We start from the raw sequence: 20,211 nt of genomic DNA, 5'->3' as shown, positions 1-20,211 counted from the left end.
CTCTAACCCTCGAATTTCATAATTTTAATTTTCTGTTTAAACCTATTTAAAACCTATATCATTAGCTTCCTTTAGACCTTTATCATATATCACATTCACTCATTCCCCTTACCTAACCCTAATTTTGAGTTAAATCAGCATGCTTTGCCCCAATTGGCTGATCAATTTCAGAATCATTGTACACCTGGCCTCTAATAGGATCTTTCTCCTATTTAGAGCTACATTATAATGTGGACAACATGTCCACTAAAAACCACTAATTGCACTGCTTGCACTGCCTTGTGGCAGACATGACCAACATACTGGAATGGCTTCAGAAACTAACATGCAGGAGGCCTGCTCCCTAAATAAAACATCACAAGATAAAATAAAATATAGTAATTAAGGATAGTTGACCATAAATGTGAACCAGATAAACAATGAATTACAGCAGACAGAACCTAATAACAGAACTTAAACATTGTAGCCAAACTGAAAGCAACAATACAGGAATGCAGATAAGAATTAGCTTGAGCTACAATCGGATCAGATGTAGACCAGCTGGAAGCCCAAGGAGCTAGTATCAAACTAGTCCAGGGCCCTCGCAATAACTGACCTGGTACAGACCCTCATCAAGTCTGAATTAAGGCCATTGCAAAACAAGGCCCATCATTGTTTTTAATCAGAATAACACCTATGACAGCCAAATGCCACATTACTAAATCCATCATTAAACAAGATGACGAGGCAAGTTGCATGGCCCCAAATCCAAATTTGGAATGTAAAAACGTCTTCCACTATTTTATGTTAGGTTAGTCAGACCAGACAGTCAAATCCCATTCAGACCATCAACCTTTTTGTCTGAACAATCCTACATTTAGAAACATTGCCTTAAACCCAATGACTTGGATTGGCTCAAGGCCAACTCCAAGCTTCAGTCTTCACCAGGACAGGCAGCTAGTGCAACCAATCCTCAAGGTCACGTAGGCCACGATTACAGCCATTCAATTCAAGAACTGGAAAAGAGAGTACCTGATAAAGTGATTGCGGTGGTGGCTGATTTGGAAGTGGTTGCTGTCCCAACAGAAATGAAGGACCAATGTTAGCTGGAGGTTTGGCACCTGACTGAACAATTTGCAGAAATAAGAAATTGCAGGATATCTATATGACCTGATAATTTTCAAAACTCCTTGTCTCATACTTACATGATATACGGATTGTAAAAGATGAGGCTGGGATGCACCAAATTGCTGGAAACCCAGACTCGCACCCGTATTCAAATGATGCTGATGTTGGTAAGGTGGCATTGAAGGTGGCCTAGGTTTCTGTAGCATAGGTGGTCGCAGAGGCGATTGCAGCGGCATAAGTGGAACACCACTGGTCTGCAATGATTGTTGCGGCTGATTGAGGATATTAGGCAAAGGTATATTATGAAGTTGAGAGGATAGTGAATGTGGCATGGAAGTTGGTGGTGGGTTTGGATGTCCCTTAGCCTGCTGCACAGTTGGTAGGGCATGTGATGGCGTGCTCTGGGACTGAAGTGTCACTGGTGAAACAGAACCAGATGCAATGGGCATTACAGGTTGATTTGGGTGGTGCTTCCTCGATTGAATTTGAGCCTCAGATGCACTTGATTGGTCTGGCTGTCCAAATGGCATAGGCAACGACTGAGCAGCTTGAAGATTTGGCTGCTGACCTGATAGTGCCATTTGCTGAGGATGCTGAGAAAGTGCTTGCTGAATGCCTGGCATCTAAACAAAAGTTCGACTCTAAGTTGGTAAACAGCCATACCAAAGCCAATGCAAGGGAAAAAATCATTTCCAAGGAAATGGATGGAAAAAAATACCACTTGAGGAGGTTGCACCATTCCAAGCATAATTTGTGCCTGAAGATATATGGCAATGCAAGAAAAATAGTTCAATGAGTGAGTAAAAATATATTACAACACCTAAGCATTATGAGTTGTTCAAAATATAAATAGATCAGATCATCAATTGACTATTATAATGGATTTGCCTGCATGAGTTTTCTAAAACCAAAACATCACCTGTATTTATGAGAATATCTTAAGATTGTTATCCCGTGGGCAGAGAAAAACAAATTCAGATTTATATTCGTAAAGATCTTATCTGAGCAAATTTCTCAAAGATCAACACTAACAGGTAAGAACAGTGTCTTTAAAGATGGAGGCACAAAGCAAGTCTTAGGTGAACAAAAATGCATGGAAGTTACATAAGCCTCATTAGCAGAGTTTTTTAAATAACATAGAAATAAATAATTAAGGGAAGGTCAGATTTCAAAGAATAAAAAGATTTAAAATAAGCTACAAAGAAAAGGATCATGGACAAAATTTACAGAAACAACACGACAATGGTAAGGTTGCACCATTGCAACCTAGTGGTCATGGGTTCATGTAGGGAAAAGCCTCTCCGCGAAGCGGAGGTGACGCTGCATACATTATGACCCTCCCCAGACCCCGCAGTGGTGGGAGCCTCGTGCATAGGGTACGCCCTTTTTAACACGACAACCCATAAACAAAGTTGGGTTCTTCATAATACCTCCTTTGGAGTTGCAATTCTTCAACAATTTAGCTGTAATCTTGTCTCAGTTCCCATTTCAGTTTGGTCCCAAACAATAAAATGTTTCATTGTCGGTTGTTTCAGTGAAATTTTTCAGTAAATATAAATAAGTTACCATTTCAGTTTGGTCTACCTTCTGTGATTAAAGATCAATGAAGCATCATTCACACAAAGCGCAGTTCTTGATCACAGAGACTGGGACAAAGCACGAGTCCTTCAATTTTTCTTAAATCTCACTTTTAATAAAGCAAATTTAGATTAAAGAAATCGATTGTAAAGATTGATTATAATGCAAAAGATTCCAAGTCTAGGACGAAATCATCAAAACATACTGAATGAGACAAATAACAATCATTCGAAATACTTCTTTTTACACTATTTCGGAAACCTAAGGACTCAATCGTATAGATATGTAAAATACAGGATTTCCAATCCTAAGAGGAAAAGGAGGAGAACGGATACTCAATTTCAAGTGAGTAAACAGAATTCCATACTCGATCTCATAGATACATATAGAATTCTGTGGAAAGTCGTATGTACGGCTTGGAGGGAGATCTTTCTTATCTTTCTAGATCCACCCTACAATATGGGGTCAAAAAGCCAAAATAAGTGATTTTAGCCCTTCTAAAAAGAAAACTGATTCTTGAACATCAGCCAAAATGGACCAAAAAATCCAAAGCACAAAAACAAAAAATTTCACTAAATCAGGAGTGTTGTTTTGGCCACTGAAACAGAATGTTGTGTGTTTTTCGGATGAAACGAAATGAAACACACCGCATATCCACAAAAAAACAAAGCTATAGACCTAGATTGAACTAAATCTATACCAGCAGAATAAGACGTAGCCAATTCCTACCTAAAGCACAGAAACAAAACAAAATTTACAACTAAAAAAAAAAATAATAACAAAAATAATAATAAAACATACCCCACAATGACAAAGCTATAAGTGTAAATTGAACTAGTAGCTAAACGAGCAGAATTTTATGTATCCTGATCCTAACTAAAATATGGATATCAACTTCGTATTTATCAAGGCCACCAAGGCGTTGGGGAGGGTCCAAAATTAAGGTGGCAAGGCGCCCGCCATAGTTTTCAAGGCGTCGCCTAGGCTCCAGGCACCTTGGTCGACTTGGGTGCCTAGGCAGCCGCCTTGAATGCCTTGCCCGCCTTGTTGTTGTCGCCGTATTTTTGGACCCTCTCCAGCGCCTTAGGTCGCCTGGCCGAGACAAGTATGGCGCCCACCCAAGGCAACCAAGGAGCCTGGATGCCTAGGTATCGCGGCTATCGCCTAGATAACTATGATCAGCTTAGTACACTAAACATCTCTTTCATTTGGCTAAACACTCTCTTGCCTATGATGAGGTGGCCCTTTAACAGTTCCACAAATTACACTCCATTTGGAGCCCAAGGCTGCTGGTCCCACCAAGCCCAGGCCCTGAAAAGGACAGTTCTAGCACAAAGTGCCTTTTAGTAGGCCAGATAAGGAGGGATAGCTGAGCCAATATTTATCTTTATGAGATGTGTTTTTGTAATTTATTAAAGAGACTATCAGGTCCAGTCGTGGGTTAAGTAGGGGTTTTAGAAGTTTCTTTTATTTCAGTTTGTGGGTCCAAGTTAGTAATAGAGCAGTCTTGTCTTTGACAAAGAAGATATGTTTAATATCTATATACCCCATGGTTTACAGATTTGGAGAAATAAATTCTGTTTTTGTCTAGGGTTTTGATTCCAACTATTTAGTAGATGAGTGCTCCCATCTTCTTCTTCTGTGTTTCTCTTCTATCATCTCCCTACTACTTCTGCGTTCTGCTACTTCTTTCTTCATCTTCTTCCTCAACTTTTTCACTGTTTCTGGTGTTGATTCAAGTTCTGTAATCGGTCGGTCGGTCGGTCTGTCTGTCTGTCTGCCTGCTGCTGCTGCTGCTGCAAAATTAACTGCATATTACAATTTGGCCAGGTCAGAAAATTCCTATATTAATTTCAGATCTTAGTGCTCTGTGGTCTGAAATAAATATTCCATTTCCCTGCTTCCTTTCTGCTAATCAGATCTGAGACTCCAGTTTCACCTCAATTCTGTGACGGGGAACCCGGGTCACAAAACCCTATTTGGGTTCGCTATGGGTCCACCCAAACGTTAAGCAACTCAAATAATAGGGATGGTGGCAATCTTGTAATTATATTGAAAGTATAAGATCCCTTTTAAGCAAACAATGAAATCAATGTTAAATAGTGGTCCACGACATTGCACCCCTATTGGACACCCATACTAGTTGGCAGTAGTGGAGTTAGAATTCTAGTCACGATAGGGCGAGTGTCCCTATCATGACTAGAGTTGTAGTAAGTTTTGGATTTGGTCATTAGTTTCTCTCGAGTCTTGACTAGGATTCTTGTTTCCTTATTTCACTGTAACTTCTATTTTCTTGCTGTAGTCAATGTTATAAATCAAGTGAAGGACCAGCGATCAAATTCGCACACTGCATCTATCGCTGGTTTAATTCTCTCGTCTTCTTTCTCTCTTTTTCTCTCTCGGTTTCTCGTCTTCCTTTTTCTTTGGTTAGCTGTTAGATTATATCTTGTTACATGACATCAAAGCATAGTTGTAATGTAGAAGGGGTTCAAGTAAGAACCACTCTACAGTAGGATCGATCACAGGTTGCAGCAGAACATCAAAATAGCAATCAATCCAAAATTACTAACTTAGGTGGTAGGGGTCAGCCATGTGATGGAGATCAAACTTGGATCGAGTGTAGGGGTTGGTAAGAGGATCCTTGGCTCCAAATTTTGTCCAATTGTGATAGTTGGATGTGGAGATATAAGAGAAACATCAAATTAAAAGGTTATGGGAAAACCCCAAAACAGAGCTGATCCTAGGCTTCAATGATAACCGAGGGCGGAGACTGAAAATAGAAGGTTAGTGGTGTAGGCTAATCCAGCCAGCAGAACTGGGCAAGATTGGGAACGAGTGGAGGGAGTGCTGGTGTGAGTTGGCGTTCCAAAACTCAGCAGGTTCTGTTGAGGAGGTATGGAGTTATGGAATATGGAATGTTGCAGCAAAGGTGCCTTGCAGGGGAGCGGCAGCAGCTTCATTCGAAGGATCAATCAGCAGCAACAACAGTTGAAGTGGAGAGATGTCTTCAATCTTCAGATGGTGAACTCCAGTAGCAGCAATAGTCACAAGCAGCAGCAGTGAAGACTCACATCAGCGATCACCAACAGAGATCGAGCAAGGTAGGAGGGGAAGGAAGAAGATAGAAGAATAAAACTCCATCGATTCTAACCAGCAGCCTTTAAATACTTTAGACCCAAAGAGACAAATATACCCTTCACTTAAAAACTTGAATCACTAATAAATAAAAGACTATTCTGCTCCCACAATCTTCTAGTAATATTCACACTAAGGGGGATGTGACACTGTTCACGTGAAAAGTATTTTGGCCTCTTCTTCTTCAGGTTTTGATCTACATCAAGTTGTCAAGGCTTCACCTAGGCATCCAAGCGGATTATTTGGGGTCTAGCCGTCCAGGAGACTATGGCCTTAGTGGTATCAAAACAAGTTTCTATATTTGTTATTTTATTTACTTAAGATATTGTTCATATATAAGCAAATACCCCATATTTGAATCAAATAAAAATAGACAAAAAATAAAATCCCAAAAGAATAAAAAGTCAGCCACCCAGTTAAAGAACAAAAATTGGATTTTTGGCGGTAGGTCAAATTTTCAACTTTCTAATGCTGGATTTTTCACAAATCTAAAAATTTCATAAATCTTAATATGGTACAACATTGCTAAAAACCAAAAGAGTGGTAAAATATTCATTTGTTTTGATATCTGAAAAAATTATATTTTTATTCAAAGCGATTTTGACAGCATTCACGGACACCAAATTTTGTTTGACTGGAACATAACTTCTTCAATATAAAGCAGATTTAAGCAATCTTGGATTTGTTGGAAAGCTGATTCTGTGCTCTACCTAATGCAAAAAGTTTGATGTAAAAATAAAATCATTTGACCAGTCAAACTTCTTAGAGAATACTAACATTTCTCTAAATCAATAGCACTTTAATAACTTATAGATAAGACCATATTTTCTAAGAACAATATAAACCAAATGTGCGACTAGGTATACAAGGACAATGATCAATTCCAAGAACAATATAAACCAAATGTATGTTTTGATTGTTTCAAACATCCAATAGCTTGCTTCTTCAGTTCTGTCGTCTTGTTCTATGTTGATTTTTTTATGACTTGATGTGGCTTAATATTGATTTTTGATGACTTGATGTAGCTTAATGTTGATTTTCGATGACTTGAGGTGGCTTAATGTTAATTTTTTATGATATAAGGTATATATTGTAGCATACTAAATAATGTTAGAAAAGGGGAAATAAATAATAACACTTGGGCGCCTAGGCAGGCGCTTTGTCGCCTAAGCTCTTAGGCACCCCTCCACCGCCTTGGGTCGCCTACTGCCTTGACAACTATGCATCAGAGCCAATGATTCACGGAGTGGAAGAGGTGGATGTCAGGAAAGTTGATGTACCTATGTGGGCCAAAGTGGTTGTAGATGGAGAGGCATTAGTAAATGGTTATAGATTTTGGAGAAGTTTAACCAAATGGTTATAGTCATCTCAAAACGCAGACCCTGATGAAGTAACACCAGAGGAAGAAGCAAGTTTGGTGTCACCAAAAGACACCTTTGTGGTAATACCATCAAATGCAGTAGTATTAGCTAACAGCGGAGCCCATTCTGGTCGACCATGTTTAGCCTAACATGTACCAATTGTATGGTTGGGCTTGCCACAAAATGTAAACTATCAAGAGGGTCAATCATTCTGTTGTCCCCTTGTACTTCTACCACCACGGCCACGACTGCCCCATGAACCACATCCTCTCCCAAAGAATCCTTGACCATGGCTGGCTGATGCAGTTCCAAGCATCCGCAAGAAGAAGAAACAGCCCTAAGATTAGGGCCGAGTGTTGGAGCATTAGTTTAATTCCATACTTAGTTTATTTTAGTCTTAGTTTATTTCTGCATTCCATACTTAGTTTATTTTTCAGTTAATTGTAAACTTAAATTGAACCGGTCTAGACAATGGTTCAAATTAAGTGATTTAATCCTATTTGTTGTTAGGTGCTTTATTTCCTGTTGGTAGTTAGGGAATCTTTTAAGTTTTAGCTTTTAATTTAAGTTGTCCCACCCCTCCACGATTTATGTAGAGAGCGTGATTCATATTTGTAATAGGATATGGGCCTATGGCCATATTATAAATAAACAAAATCGAGGGAGGCTCCCCCACAATTCAGATTTCAGAAATAACTTTGTTTTATGCTTGCTGCCATTGCTGCTGCTGCCTTGCTCATTGTGAGTGTGCCTTGTGAGTAATATCAAGGTGAAGGGACTGGTGGATCTCCAGTTGACTCCTTGCATCTTGTAGACCGAGAGGATCTTCTTCTCATCTCCTAGCATCTTGTATATCGAGAGACCCTATCTTCTTCAAGCTGCTGCCATTGAAGTTCTGCTATACAAGTAAGTATTTTACTGTTTTAGCAACAAACTTCTTCTAATCATCTAACCTAAGCTCCATCTACACCTTCATTAATTCCCCCCCCCCCCCATTAAACCCAATCGATCCTTCAAACCCTAACTCATCTTCAATCTGTCCAGCCTAATTCCACCATTAGAATCACTTCAAATTCACACCACAGCCTTCCTAGATCATCCCCTCCACTCAACCTCAGTTTCAGACCCCTTCCATCATTGAAACCCTAACCCCCCTCATCTCCACAAAACCCCAAAACCCTAAAATTCCACCTGGACTAATCCAATCATCAAAACCCTGCCATATTACAACCGAACCATCTCCTCACAGCCCCTAACACTCGATCCAAAGCCCTAGCCCTAGATCCACTTCTAAACCCTGATTCCTATCACTTTCTTTTTTCCTAAAACCCGAAACCCTAATTTTCTGATTTTTTTAATTTTCACTCAAACTTCCCTAAACCTAGTTCATTAGACTTCTAAGAACCCACCTAGCTTTACCAAATAAAATCCAACCCCATTACCTTAATCCTAACCAGAATTTCAACCTAAATTCTCAAATCTACCCCAATCGGCCAGCTGTTTGGAAGGTCCTAGTTATTTGACTCCTAGTAGATTCTTTGTCTATCTACGACTACATTACTGGCAACAAAGGTAGAATTGTCTTTAGCAGAGGGTGAGGTAGCAGCTCGGGAAGGAGCAACAATACGTTGAAGACATGCAAAGGACTCATTAAGAGAAAGCACTATTTCCCCAGCAAGTAACTAACTCATTAGTTGTTTATGTTGATCACATTATTGTATCTGGTGATGATGCATCTGGTATTGCAAAGGTAAAATATTTTCTCTATCAACATTTTTAGATGAAAGACTTGGGTTCCCTCAGCTATTTCCTTGGTATTAAGTACTATGGAGCAAGAAAGGGAATAGTCTATCATAACGGAAATATGTTGGATCTTTTGTCTGAAAGTGGTATCCTTACATCTAAACTAGTTGATACTCCTATGGATCCACATCATAAGTTTAGAAGAGACGATGGTGAAGATTTTGGTGATACACCCCAGTACAGGAAGTTAGTTAGGAAGCTTATTTATCTAACTGTTACTAGACCGGACATTTCCTTTGTTGTGGATGTTATTAGTCAATTTGTGCAATTGCCGAAGAAGATTCACTGGCAGGTGGCTTGTCGTATCTTAACATACCACAGGTTATTGCACATTCATTGGTGGCAATCTTGTCTCGTGGCGAAATAAGAAGCAAACAATTGTGGCTAGATCTAGTGTTGAGGCTAAGTATAAAGCTATGTAATGTAGCCCTAGATAGGGAAAGGTCCCACTAGAGGCTAATTATCAAGGAGCTGCTACTTATGTAGTTTCAGTAGGACAGAATTGCAGAATTGCAGTTTTAGGTCAAATCTAGGGTTAGGTTTATGAATATGGAGATGAATCCTATATGGTATTAATGGGCAGGTCTAGGAGAAGCTAATAATGTAGGTTTGGATGATTTTTAACTAAAAAATTGAATTTCAGAAAATTAGGGTCAGGGTTTTGGGAAATAGGAAAACAGTCAAAACTAGGGTTTAAGGTAGGATTTTTGGGCAAAACTTCCGGTCGAGTGTTTAGGGCAAGGAGAAGGAGGTTCGGCTGTTGTATGAAGGACTTCTGATGGCTGGTTAGGTCTAGACAGAAATTTAGGGTTTTTTGGGTTTTACAGAGACAATGTAAATTAGGGTTGGAGTGGGAGAATGGGGCTGCAAGTTGGATCAAGTGGAGGGGATGTAGCATGGAGGCTGTGACTTGAATTTGAAATAATTCTGATGGTCAAATATGGCTGGGCAGCAAGATCTAGGGTTTAATGGAATTCAAACAAAAATAAAAGGGGGATCGATTGGGGGGGGGGGGGGGAATTAGAGGACTAGGAGAAGAAGATACTGATCAAATTGCAGCAGAACTCCACTGGAAGCAGCTTGAACAGGGTTGAAGGATAGAACCACCTTCGGATGGGGATCCTCCCGGCCGTCACGGTGCAAGGAGTCATAGGAGATCCACCTGCCCTTCTTCCTTGATAGAACCACAAGGCAAAACACTCTAAAGAGCAATAGCAGCAGCAACAAGGCAGCAAATGATTTTTTTTAAACTCATAAAACTGTGGGGGAGCCTTCCACGATTTAATCTTTTATAATAAAAGACCATAGGCCAAATCCTAATGCTATGACAACTCTTCCCTCTTCATAAATCGTGGAGAGGTATAATTAAACTACTTAAACTAAGAAGATTCCTAAGTAACCAATAGGATATAAGACCCTATCAACCAATAGGAACATTTCACTTAAATTGGACCAGTGGTTCAACCGGTTCAATTTAAAACATGAAAAATAAGCTAAGTATTAGACTAATCCCGTATGCAACCTATGTACCCCTAGTTTAGGCCCCCTTAAACTGGCCTATTACATAGAAAACCCTTGGGATCAAAGGCTCAACATATATATATCTCAACCCTAGACTTATTTCTAAAGAAATAAGCCCATTTCAATGATGAATCTGCATCACTATGGCTCATACTGCAGCTGAGGTAATGTGGTTGAATTCTCTACTTCAAGATTTGAGTTTTCCAGTAACTCAATCTATGAAGATATTTTGTGATAACAAGTTGTTATCTACATTGCCAATAACCCGATGTTTCATGAAAGGACCATAGTTATCAAGGTGGGAAGGCGACCATGGCGTTTTAGAGGGTAAAAAATCAAGGCGACACAGCCATGGCGCCCAAGGCATCCAAGGCGACCAAGGAGCCTGGACGCCATGGCGCCGCCTTGATAACTATGGAAAGGAGCAAACATATTGAGGTTAACTGCCACTTTGTGAGGGATGCTGTTATGAAGAAGCTGATTGTTACTCCATTCGTTTTGTTGAGTTGATTGATATTTTTACCACATCTCTTTTTGGCCCTGTTTTTTGGAAGTGTTGTTCCAAGCTGGGCATGGGAGATTTATATGCTCCAGCTTGAGGGGGAGTGTTAAATAGTGGTCCAATAGGTGTCGTGGACCCCTATTGGACCCATACTAGTTGGTGGTAGTGGAGTTAGGATTCTAGTCACAATAGGGGGAGTGTCCCTACCATGACTATAGTTTTAGTTAGTTTTGGATTTGGTCATTAGTTGATTTTGACTAGGATTTTTGTTTCCTTATTTGATTGTGTTTCCTTATTTGACTGTAACTTCTATTTTCTCGCTGTATTTAATGTTATAATAAAGTGAAGGACCAGCGATAGCATTCACACACTGAATTTATTGTTGGTTCAGTTCTCTCATCTTCTTTCTTTCTTCTTCTCTCTCAGTTTCTCTTCTTCGTTCTTCTCTGGTTAGCTGTCAGACTATATCTTATTACAATCAAGACATGGAGGTAAATATAATTTAAAGGGCAAGGACTATATTGGAACCAAAGTTAAAATAAGGGACATATGGGAATAAGGGAAGAGGGGAGGGGTATTAAAGGAAAATGAAGGAATAAAATAAAACAACAAAATTATGGGGAAGGGAACTACCACCTTCAACCTTAGATCAAAACATAAATCAGCGGGGAGGAAATTGTGACAGGGAGATCACTATCAATGAAAGTCCAACTAAACTGAAACTCTGGGACTTGGATCGTAACATATAAACCTCTTAACAGTAACCAACAAGGAGTCTGATAACCAGGTAAGAGATGGTTTTTTTTTTCTCATCTCATGCAACTGAACCTGATGGTAGGCATTAAACCAGAATCAAAGGTGGGATACGACCTTCAGTTCTCCTACTCCTTTCACCCTCAAACTTGGCGGACTGATTCGAATAGGCAAGGGAAACCTACACCCAGAAACTAAGGCTACGTTTGGTAAATGTCTGAACGGCATTCAGAACCGTTTTTCCGTTCTTTGAGAACAAAACAACATGAATTTATGTTTGGCTTGACGGTTCGTTTTTCTGGTCTTGTAGAACGGACCGGAAGAATCTTTCATGTAAAGAACAAGAACGAAAAGTTGTCGCGATCAATCGTCAAAACCCGTGATTTTGGGTTAGAAGGCAAAAGCTTGCGATACATCTGGGGAAGAGAAGGGAAGAGAAGTAGCAGGCGAAGAAGGTAAACCAGGTCGATCTCATCTCTCTCTCACTCTCTATCCCTCTCTCTCTCGCTTCCTCTCTCTGTCTCTCTACCTCTCACTCTCTCTGTCTCGCTCTCTCTCGCACTTTCTCTCTCTCTCTCTCTCTCTCTCTCTCTCTCTCTCTCTCCCTCACTCTCTGTCTCACTCTCTCTTTCTCTTTCTCTCTGTCTCGCTCTGTCCCTCTCTGTCTCTCTCTCTCTCGGTCGTTGTTGTGTGAAGATCTGACGAGATCTGAATTTTTTTTCTCCCATTGTCTCTCTCTCGTTTCTGTTTTTTATAGTTTTTTTGCTGGTTTTGGAAACTTGATCGGACCGATACGTATGGGGTACTCCCATTTTGTCTCAGGAATTGGATCAGCTTTGAAGAAATCAGCAGAAAAGGTATGGATTTTAAGGTTTTCTTGAGCAAGATTGATGTTAGGGTTCAACTATTGATTGCTATCTCGATCTTTACTTTGGTCTGCTGGAAAATGTATGTGGTTTGATTTATGTGTTTCATTTTTTCTGTTTTAACATCTTCTTAAAACAAAGCAAAAGATCCGAGCACATTCACTTTCCCAATCCAATATCTTCTTCCTCATTTAGCAAAGAAAATTGGATCAGAAGTTCTAAATTTATTACTCAAATAAACTATGCTAATAAAATAGAATTCGACTCCATTGCAGTTTTCAATTTGTAGAAGATCTCTGTCATAAATATCCAGTGGCTTAAAACAAGGTCCCAAATTATGCTAAAGAAAAGTAAACACGGCCAATTACATTGGTAGTCACAGCCCTTCATCACAGTTATTTGATCTTTGCCTCTAACAGGACAGTCCTATGGATTTTGGCATAGCTGTCAGGTTATTAACAACTGGGAAAACTCCACCCTACCACTTGGGTCATCCCACTGAACTTGTGATGCAATGTGGATCTGCTATCATATATAAAGAAATTTAACCCTACCACTTTTGCTGCTACCTACTCCATTTAGCTCAAAAAATTTGTATTCTCTTGGTTTTTGCTATATGCAGCTAGGAGGCAGTGGTGGATTTCATGTAGAAAAACTGGGTTTTGGAGGTTCAAAATGAGTTGATTAGCTAGGGTTTTGTGGCATTTACTGCTAGGTGCAATACAAGATCGGGATTTGAATATTTGATGATAACTGAAGGATCAGACTACATGTGCTGATGGAATTGGATGTGTTTGAGGGGTTATAATGGCCAGTCATATGGGTCTGCAGTATCAGGTTTTAAAATAAAAGAGAAACCAATTACGAAATCCATTATTCACCTCAAAAAGCTTTAACTCAACTATTTCTGTGAAATGGGGTCGTGGGTATATTGCTTTGATGGATTTTTGAAATCCGACTTTTCTATATTAATTTTCTTGCTTCAGAATTTTTGAATGTTGTAGATCCAGATTCTTTTCTTAGAAATCTAGCATACCAAACACAGTATGAGATTTGTGGATCTTCACTATATATAATCGTATGAGATATATATCTTGGGTATGGCATGCATGTCCATGTTTAATTGCTGAACAGTTGTAAATATCTAATGTGTATTTGGGTTTAAAACCACTGCGGCATATATGATCTAATCAATTTCATGCTTTTTATGTCCTCCTTATATATCCAGATATATATTACTGGAAACTTGCACTCTCCTAAGTCTTACGCCTTCCACATGTGAATGAACAAATCCTAAAGGCAACTTATTTCTACCAATCACCGTTTCTAATTTTATTGTTTAGTGAGAATGAATCAGTTTTCTCTCCCCTAAGAATGAACAAATCCTTTTTAACTCTTCTTGCTTTGGCACTAATGACCCCAAATATGCTTGAAGAGCAAGGGCATTTCTCAATGATGTCTCTGATCTCTAGCCGGCCATAAAGTTCAATCTATAACACGAGGAACCACACTATGTTACAGCATTAGTTTTTCCTCCCTTTTTAAATTCAAGCTTAACCACACCATGTCACAGCATTAGTTCAACCTCTTGATGTATTTCTGTTTTAGACCTTCGTTCATTGCATTCCTCATATAGAGATTCATGCTACTGTGTCTTTTTTTGTTGTATTTCTGTTTTGGATCTCTACTTGATGGGTCTTTAGCTCAAATTGGTAGAGCACTTGGAACATGAGCATGTTCCAAGGGAATGGTGGTTCGAATCCACCAAGGCCCTTTAAATTCAACTGTTCATAGCATAGTCAATTATGCCACTAATCCACACAAGAACCCAATTTTAATGGCATCTTTGAAATTTGACATATTCTTATACTTACTTTGATTATGTTAATGAGATATTTTAATTTTATGCTAAGGTTGGTAAGAGAAAAGGATTTTAAAAGTATTTTTTTGGTATAATTGACAAGGAAATGGCATTATTGGAATTAATATCAAATAGGGAAGAATAGGTTTTACCAAACACCGTTTTCATTCTGAACGGCGTTCTTGAGACCGTTACCAAACGGTCATTTTCGGTCTCAGAACGCCGTTCCAGACCAGAAACGCCAAAGAACGTTTCTAGTCAAGAACGGACGTTCTTTGTTCAGACATTTACCAAATGTAGGCTAATAATGAAAAGGGTTCAATCAGAGAGATTGACCTATCCTAGTTGGTCTGCAAAATGCAAACATCACCCAAACAGGGGAAATCCAATAGCATGGAAAAAACAATTAACCACGGAGAGTGAGGGAGAGATCGAAGGGAAGAAGGGGGGAAGTTCGCACACGCACAAGTCACACAGGCACTCAAACAAAATCAATGTCATTCCATTATCAAATCTAAGTTCATTGGTAACACTGCTTGCATATATAAAGAAAAATATAAGAGTCTTAATCTCAATCTAAAGCTATAATGGAATCAAACTCTAAAACTAAAAATGTAATGGAATTCTATCCTAAGTAAAACAAAAGATTACAAGATAAATCCATATAAATAAACTACTAATATCTTAATAGCCCCAAATCCCAATTCGGGCCTGTTTCTCGGTCAGAGCTCTCAAACAGGTTTGGCCCGGTCCAAAGAACTGTTCCTGCGTCATTCTATCTCTCGAATCCTATACACAATAGATCCATCTGCTCCTTCTCTGTTGTAATGTTCAATCTTCTTTTCAATACTTCTATCACCTGCCAGATATATTACCAGAATTGACTCTTGAGGATGCTGGACCTCTTGGGAGCCAAAGAGATCCCGATTGCTAGGAGCACTCGGTTCAAGTTTAATCTGCTTCTGACAGATATACTTTTAGATATAGAATTTCTCTATCGAAACCCTAAATCTGAATTTTAGAAATTTACAGAATTTCTTGTTAGCATTCTACTGCCCAATTTCTGTTTATAAAAAGTCCCAAGTTTTCTATTTTTGTTAGTATTCATTTGAGCGTCATCTGCCCTATTCAGCAGTTTCATAAATCCTAAATCCAACGCTAGGGTTCAGGTTTATTGGGTCTGCATTAGGCTAAGTATTACAATGTTCATCATAAATTTCAGTAATCACTTCTTTTATCAGGAATCACGATCACACAACCAAAACATAGTCCCATAAAGCAACCAGAAGATTGCACCATAGTCAACCAAACCAAAAGTCGAATCTGAGGAATTCAAATTCCTGTTAATGTATAAAAAAGAGCACACAGAATAACACTTGCTGGGACAGAAAATCTTTAAACACTAAATGAAAAAGGGGAAGAAGAGATTTAGGGAGGAGGGAGGGGGGGGGGGGAAAGCAACCTGGAAAAGGGCTTTAGTCAGAAGAGGATTCTCCACAAGTATCTGTCTAGCTTGCTGCTGGTTCTGTTCAATCAGAGTCTGCATGGAAATCCAGATCAGTGAGCTGAATGACAATTCGACAAATGTTGATAATAAGGAAAAAAAATTTAAAGGGAAGGCAAAAGAAGATAATGAGGATTAAAATAAAATGTACAAGGAGGAGAGCATTTAATTGCAATACCTTCATTTGAGACATGATGTCATATAATTGGTTCTTTGACATTCCGGCTAGATTAGATGTGAAAGTTTCCGCCATTGTTTCTACACAACGAGAGCAAGTGATAGTGAAATAAGAAAAAGAAAAAGTCTTAAATTGGTCTTCGGATGTCAAAGCAGGACATTTAAGGGCCACTTCGTTAGCAAACGAAGCTTCAGCCAGAATCCACCCAAATGTTAGGGTGTAAGCTTCTTATATGTCCCACTTAAACGTTGAACTAGATGGCCATAAAGCCCAGGCAAAGCATTACAAAAAGGCAAAAGTTTTCCGTCACTCCTAGAGAAGAAAGAATTCCTTCTCCACAGGTGAAGTGACCCCATGATTGGACTCTTGGGTCATCATTACACTGCCACCCCCTATTGACGAAGTCAAAACTACCCTCCCATTTGGAAATCTGACGGTACTGATGCCAATGGTGAAAGACGGTGAAGGGAAACTCGGTCCTTACAAAAATAAAGCAGTTTAAAGTAAAGGACCCAAAAGAGACCCTTCTCTAGAGAGAATCTCCTCACCATGGAGTATCACAACCCTTTGAATAGCATGGGGAAGGGTATTTTTGACCCTGTGGCTTGTACAATAGTGGTTGGAAGTTAACGATGACACAGGAGTCAATCACAGGGTCACATCACCAGAGGATAAGGAAAACTTAGTCAAGTTGACCAAGTTTGGCTTGGGATGTTTAGTTGGTTCACATATGCCTCATGTCTCCCATTTTGTCAAGGTAATAAGCCTCGGCTAAAATTCTTTAGTACTATATTAGTGTCAAGAAACCAGCACAACATACTTTTTGTTCAATAATCAAAAAGACAAATGGCTGTAGAGGTAATCTGTTTCTTGCCCTAGAATGCACTAAAGAGAAATTGACCTTGACAAGAAATGGGGGGAAATTTCAAAAACAGGAATGTTAAGTAAATAAAAGCTAAGCTTCATGATAAGTACCATCGTTTCCTGTTTTCCTTCTTTTATTTTTATTTTTTTTTTTTTGGGGGGGGGGGGGGGGGGGGAGAGGTTTTCTGCTGAGTAAGAAGTGCAATAACAATAACAATAATTCTACCAAACGGTCAATTTTGCGTCGAAATCTTAAATTTTCCGTCTGTTGACAAGCGAATTTATAAAGGAAGAGCACACAAATGAAATTATAGTTCCTCTCTCATATATAAAATCAGATTCAAAACGGAAGATAACCTATTACCTTCTAACATTGTTGTATTGGAAAATATCAGAAAAATCAATTTGTTACTCAACACAATAACAAGAGCAGAGAGAGAGAGAGATTACCCAGCGAACAGAATCTCGTATCTCTGCTTCAACCGATGCTCGAATGGCCCGATCCGAGACGAATCACCGTAAAGCACCCACGACCTGGTTTCGGTCACCGTCTTCTTCGCTCTCTCGTGCGGATTGCTGAGAACTGAAAAGGGTCTTGTCGAGAACGAGAGCCCGGAGAAGCATAGAGACATTTAGAATACATTGAGGAATCCAATAAGGGTACAATTGTAAAATGATAAGGCAAAAGACAGAAAAGATAAAGAATGCTTCTTTTTTTTTGTTTTTGGATGACAAACAGAGAAAATATATTAACCATTAGAGTAATAGATAGATCTGTGACATTCACCATACTTAGCTAGATTCACAGCAAGTTGTATACACCTAGTATTTTTATAAACAAAGCTTATGTCAGACGCATTATCTTTATATATATATATATAAGGTCTTTTAGCAGTTTCTAAGGCCAAGGATGTGTGGTTGGAGATGGAAGAACATCGGTGACCTGTTGGTTTGCGCACCACACTTCTTTAATCTACAACCCCATGCTCTTGGCACTAGTTATACCCATTTTAATACTAACCAAGTCCGGTTCCAAACTGTTTGCAGAAGTAATGTGACCTGCTGCAAAAAACATCAGACGACCGCCTAGTAATATTATAAAGGACCATCCTGCCAATTTCAGTCCAGGAATATAGTATCCTGCACTGATTAAAACAGGAAAATTGAGAACAGGGAAACAGTTAGAGTTTTGAGATAAGAAATCCTCATGAGGATTATTTGTTACAAACTGGGGACAAATTGAGTGGGGGGATAAATTTAGATCTGATATCCATTTGTGCACATTAGTTAGAACCCAGTGAGGGTCAAGTCTGGTGGTGTTATTTACCACCCGGTTTCTTACGGTCCAAATAAAGTAACAAGTGAAAATAAAGACACTAAAAAACCAGATTAAAGATTGCCTTCCCAAAGAGTGATTGTAAAGGAAAGCAATACACAGGTCCAACAAGCTTTGATGCTTCAGATGTTCAGCTCTCCGCCCTAGAGGTCCAGCCGCCCAAATGTGTTTGACCCAATCGCAAGATAAAAAAAGATGCCAGGAGGATTTGATACAATTTCCACAAAAAGCGCAGGAGGGATCGATCTGGAGCCATTTTAAAAGAGTGGCCTTGAGAGGGAGTCCTGCATTTAGCAAACGCCAAAAAAAAAACTTTAAACTTTGGGTGGATTGTGAGTTTCCAAAAGAAATTCCACCAAGATTTGATTAGAGGATTGGAAACGACAGAGTTAGAATTAATCTCTTTAGCAGCTAGTTTAGTCGTTAAGATACCATTATTGGACTTAACGCACCACCAGCTGTCATTGAGGGTAGAGATATTAAGCAATCGAATATCAGAAGGCACAGAAGCAAATAAATAATGAGATAAAAGAGTGTGGTTCCAATTAGAATTCAAGACAAATTTGTCAACCTTGGTTAAATAACTTCTAGGAGTTAGAGGTGTCAAGGATGCATGAAGAAGGTTTCCTGGGACAGAAGGTATCCACTTTTCAGTCCAAAAAAAGCTAGATTTACCATTACCAATTTTCCTGATAATCAATTTATCAAGCATGGCAGAGATGCAATTGATACTATTCCAGGTCCAGGAACCCTTCTTTAGCCGAGTCTTAGGATAAAAAAATGACAGCCTGGGGAAATATTTAGCTCTCATAATCCTGGACCACTGGGATGAAGGCTCGGTCAGCAATCGCCAACCCAGTTTAGTTAGAAAGGCTTTGTTATGGTGTTCGGCCTTTCGAAATCCAAGACCCCCCGAGGATTTTGGTTTACACAAATTACCCCATGAAATTAGAGCAAGTTTCCTATTATTACCTAACACACCTCCTAACCAGAATTTTTGGCATACAGAATCAATGGCTTTACAAGTTTTGAGGGGAAAAAGAAAACATTGCATCAGGTAGGTGGGGGTAGATGCCAGAACAGATTGGATCAAGACATTACGGCCCGCAAAAGAAAGAAGATTGGACTTCCAAAGTGAAAGTTTTCGCCGCATGCGAGTAACAATGCCTTCTAATTCCTTGACCTTTGATCTGCAGTGAAACAAGTTAGTTTCCAAATATAAAAAATCTCCGGACATTTCCTTTATACCCAAAGAGGAGCAAAGAGATATCTTAGTTTCATTAGGAACATTTTTACTAAAATGAATGCCACTTTTCTGATGATTTATTTCCTGCCCAGACAGATAAGAAAATAGGTCAATAATAGCTTTAATGGTTAGAATATCATCAGAAGTGGCACGACAAAAAATAAAAATATCATCTGCAAATAGAAGATGTGAAATCTCAGGTGCAATTCTGGAAATTTGTACACCACGAAACAAGTTGAGATCCCTGTAGGTAGAAAAAAGTCGAGAAAGTACTTCCATTACCACAAGGAAAAGGTAGGGACTCAGGGGACATCCTTGTTGAATTCCCCTAGAGGCAGAAAAATGGTAACTTGGGCTTCCATCCAATTTAATAGAGGAAGAGAGGGTAGCAATAAGAGACCAGATCAAGTCTCCCCACTTCTCACCAAAACCCAGAAAATCAAAGATAGATCGAATAAGACTCCATTCAACTCTATCATAGGCTTTGGACATGTCGATTTTGATTGCCACATATCCGATTTTGCCCCTGGTTTTTTTAAAGAAATGAAATTTTTCCTGAGCAGTAATTATGTTATCAGTAATCTATCGCCCAGGGA

General features: G+C 39.2%; 1 protein-coding gene across 1 annotated transcript in view; it reads right to left on the bottom strand.

Moving 5' to 3' along the window:
- Positions 1-20,211, bottom strand: part of LOC122656773 (cleavage stimulating factor 64-like) — a 36,559-nt gene that overhangs the window by 4,638 nt on the left and 11,710 nt on the right. The window contains exons 3-7 of the mRNA XM_043851426.1: positions 16,170-16,249; positions 15,950-16,027; positions 1,826-1,864; positions 1,185-1,730; positions 1,012-1,104 (exon numbers count right to left, since the gene is read on the bottom strand). Of these exons, the coding sequence (XP_043707361.1) occupies positions 1,012-1,104; positions 1,185-1,730; positions 1,826-1,864; positions 15,950-16,027; positions 16,170-16,244 (831 nt within the window). The 5' untranslated portion in view covers positions 16,245-16,249. The remainder of the gene's footprint in view (positions 1-1,011; positions 1,105-1,184; positions 1,731-1,825; positions 1,865-15,949; positions 16,028-16,169; positions 16,250-20,211) is intronic.

This window comes from Telopea speciosissima, chromosome 1, assembly GCF_018873765.1.
Source record: "Telopea speciosissima isolate NSW1024214 ecotype Mountain lineage chromosome 1, Tspe_v1, whole genome shotgun sequence".
NCBI lineage: Eukaryota > Viridiplantae > Streptophyta > Magnoliopsida > Proteales > Proteaceae > Telopea > Telopea speciosissima.
This window is presented reverse-complemented; position numbering and strand designations above follow the sequence as displayed.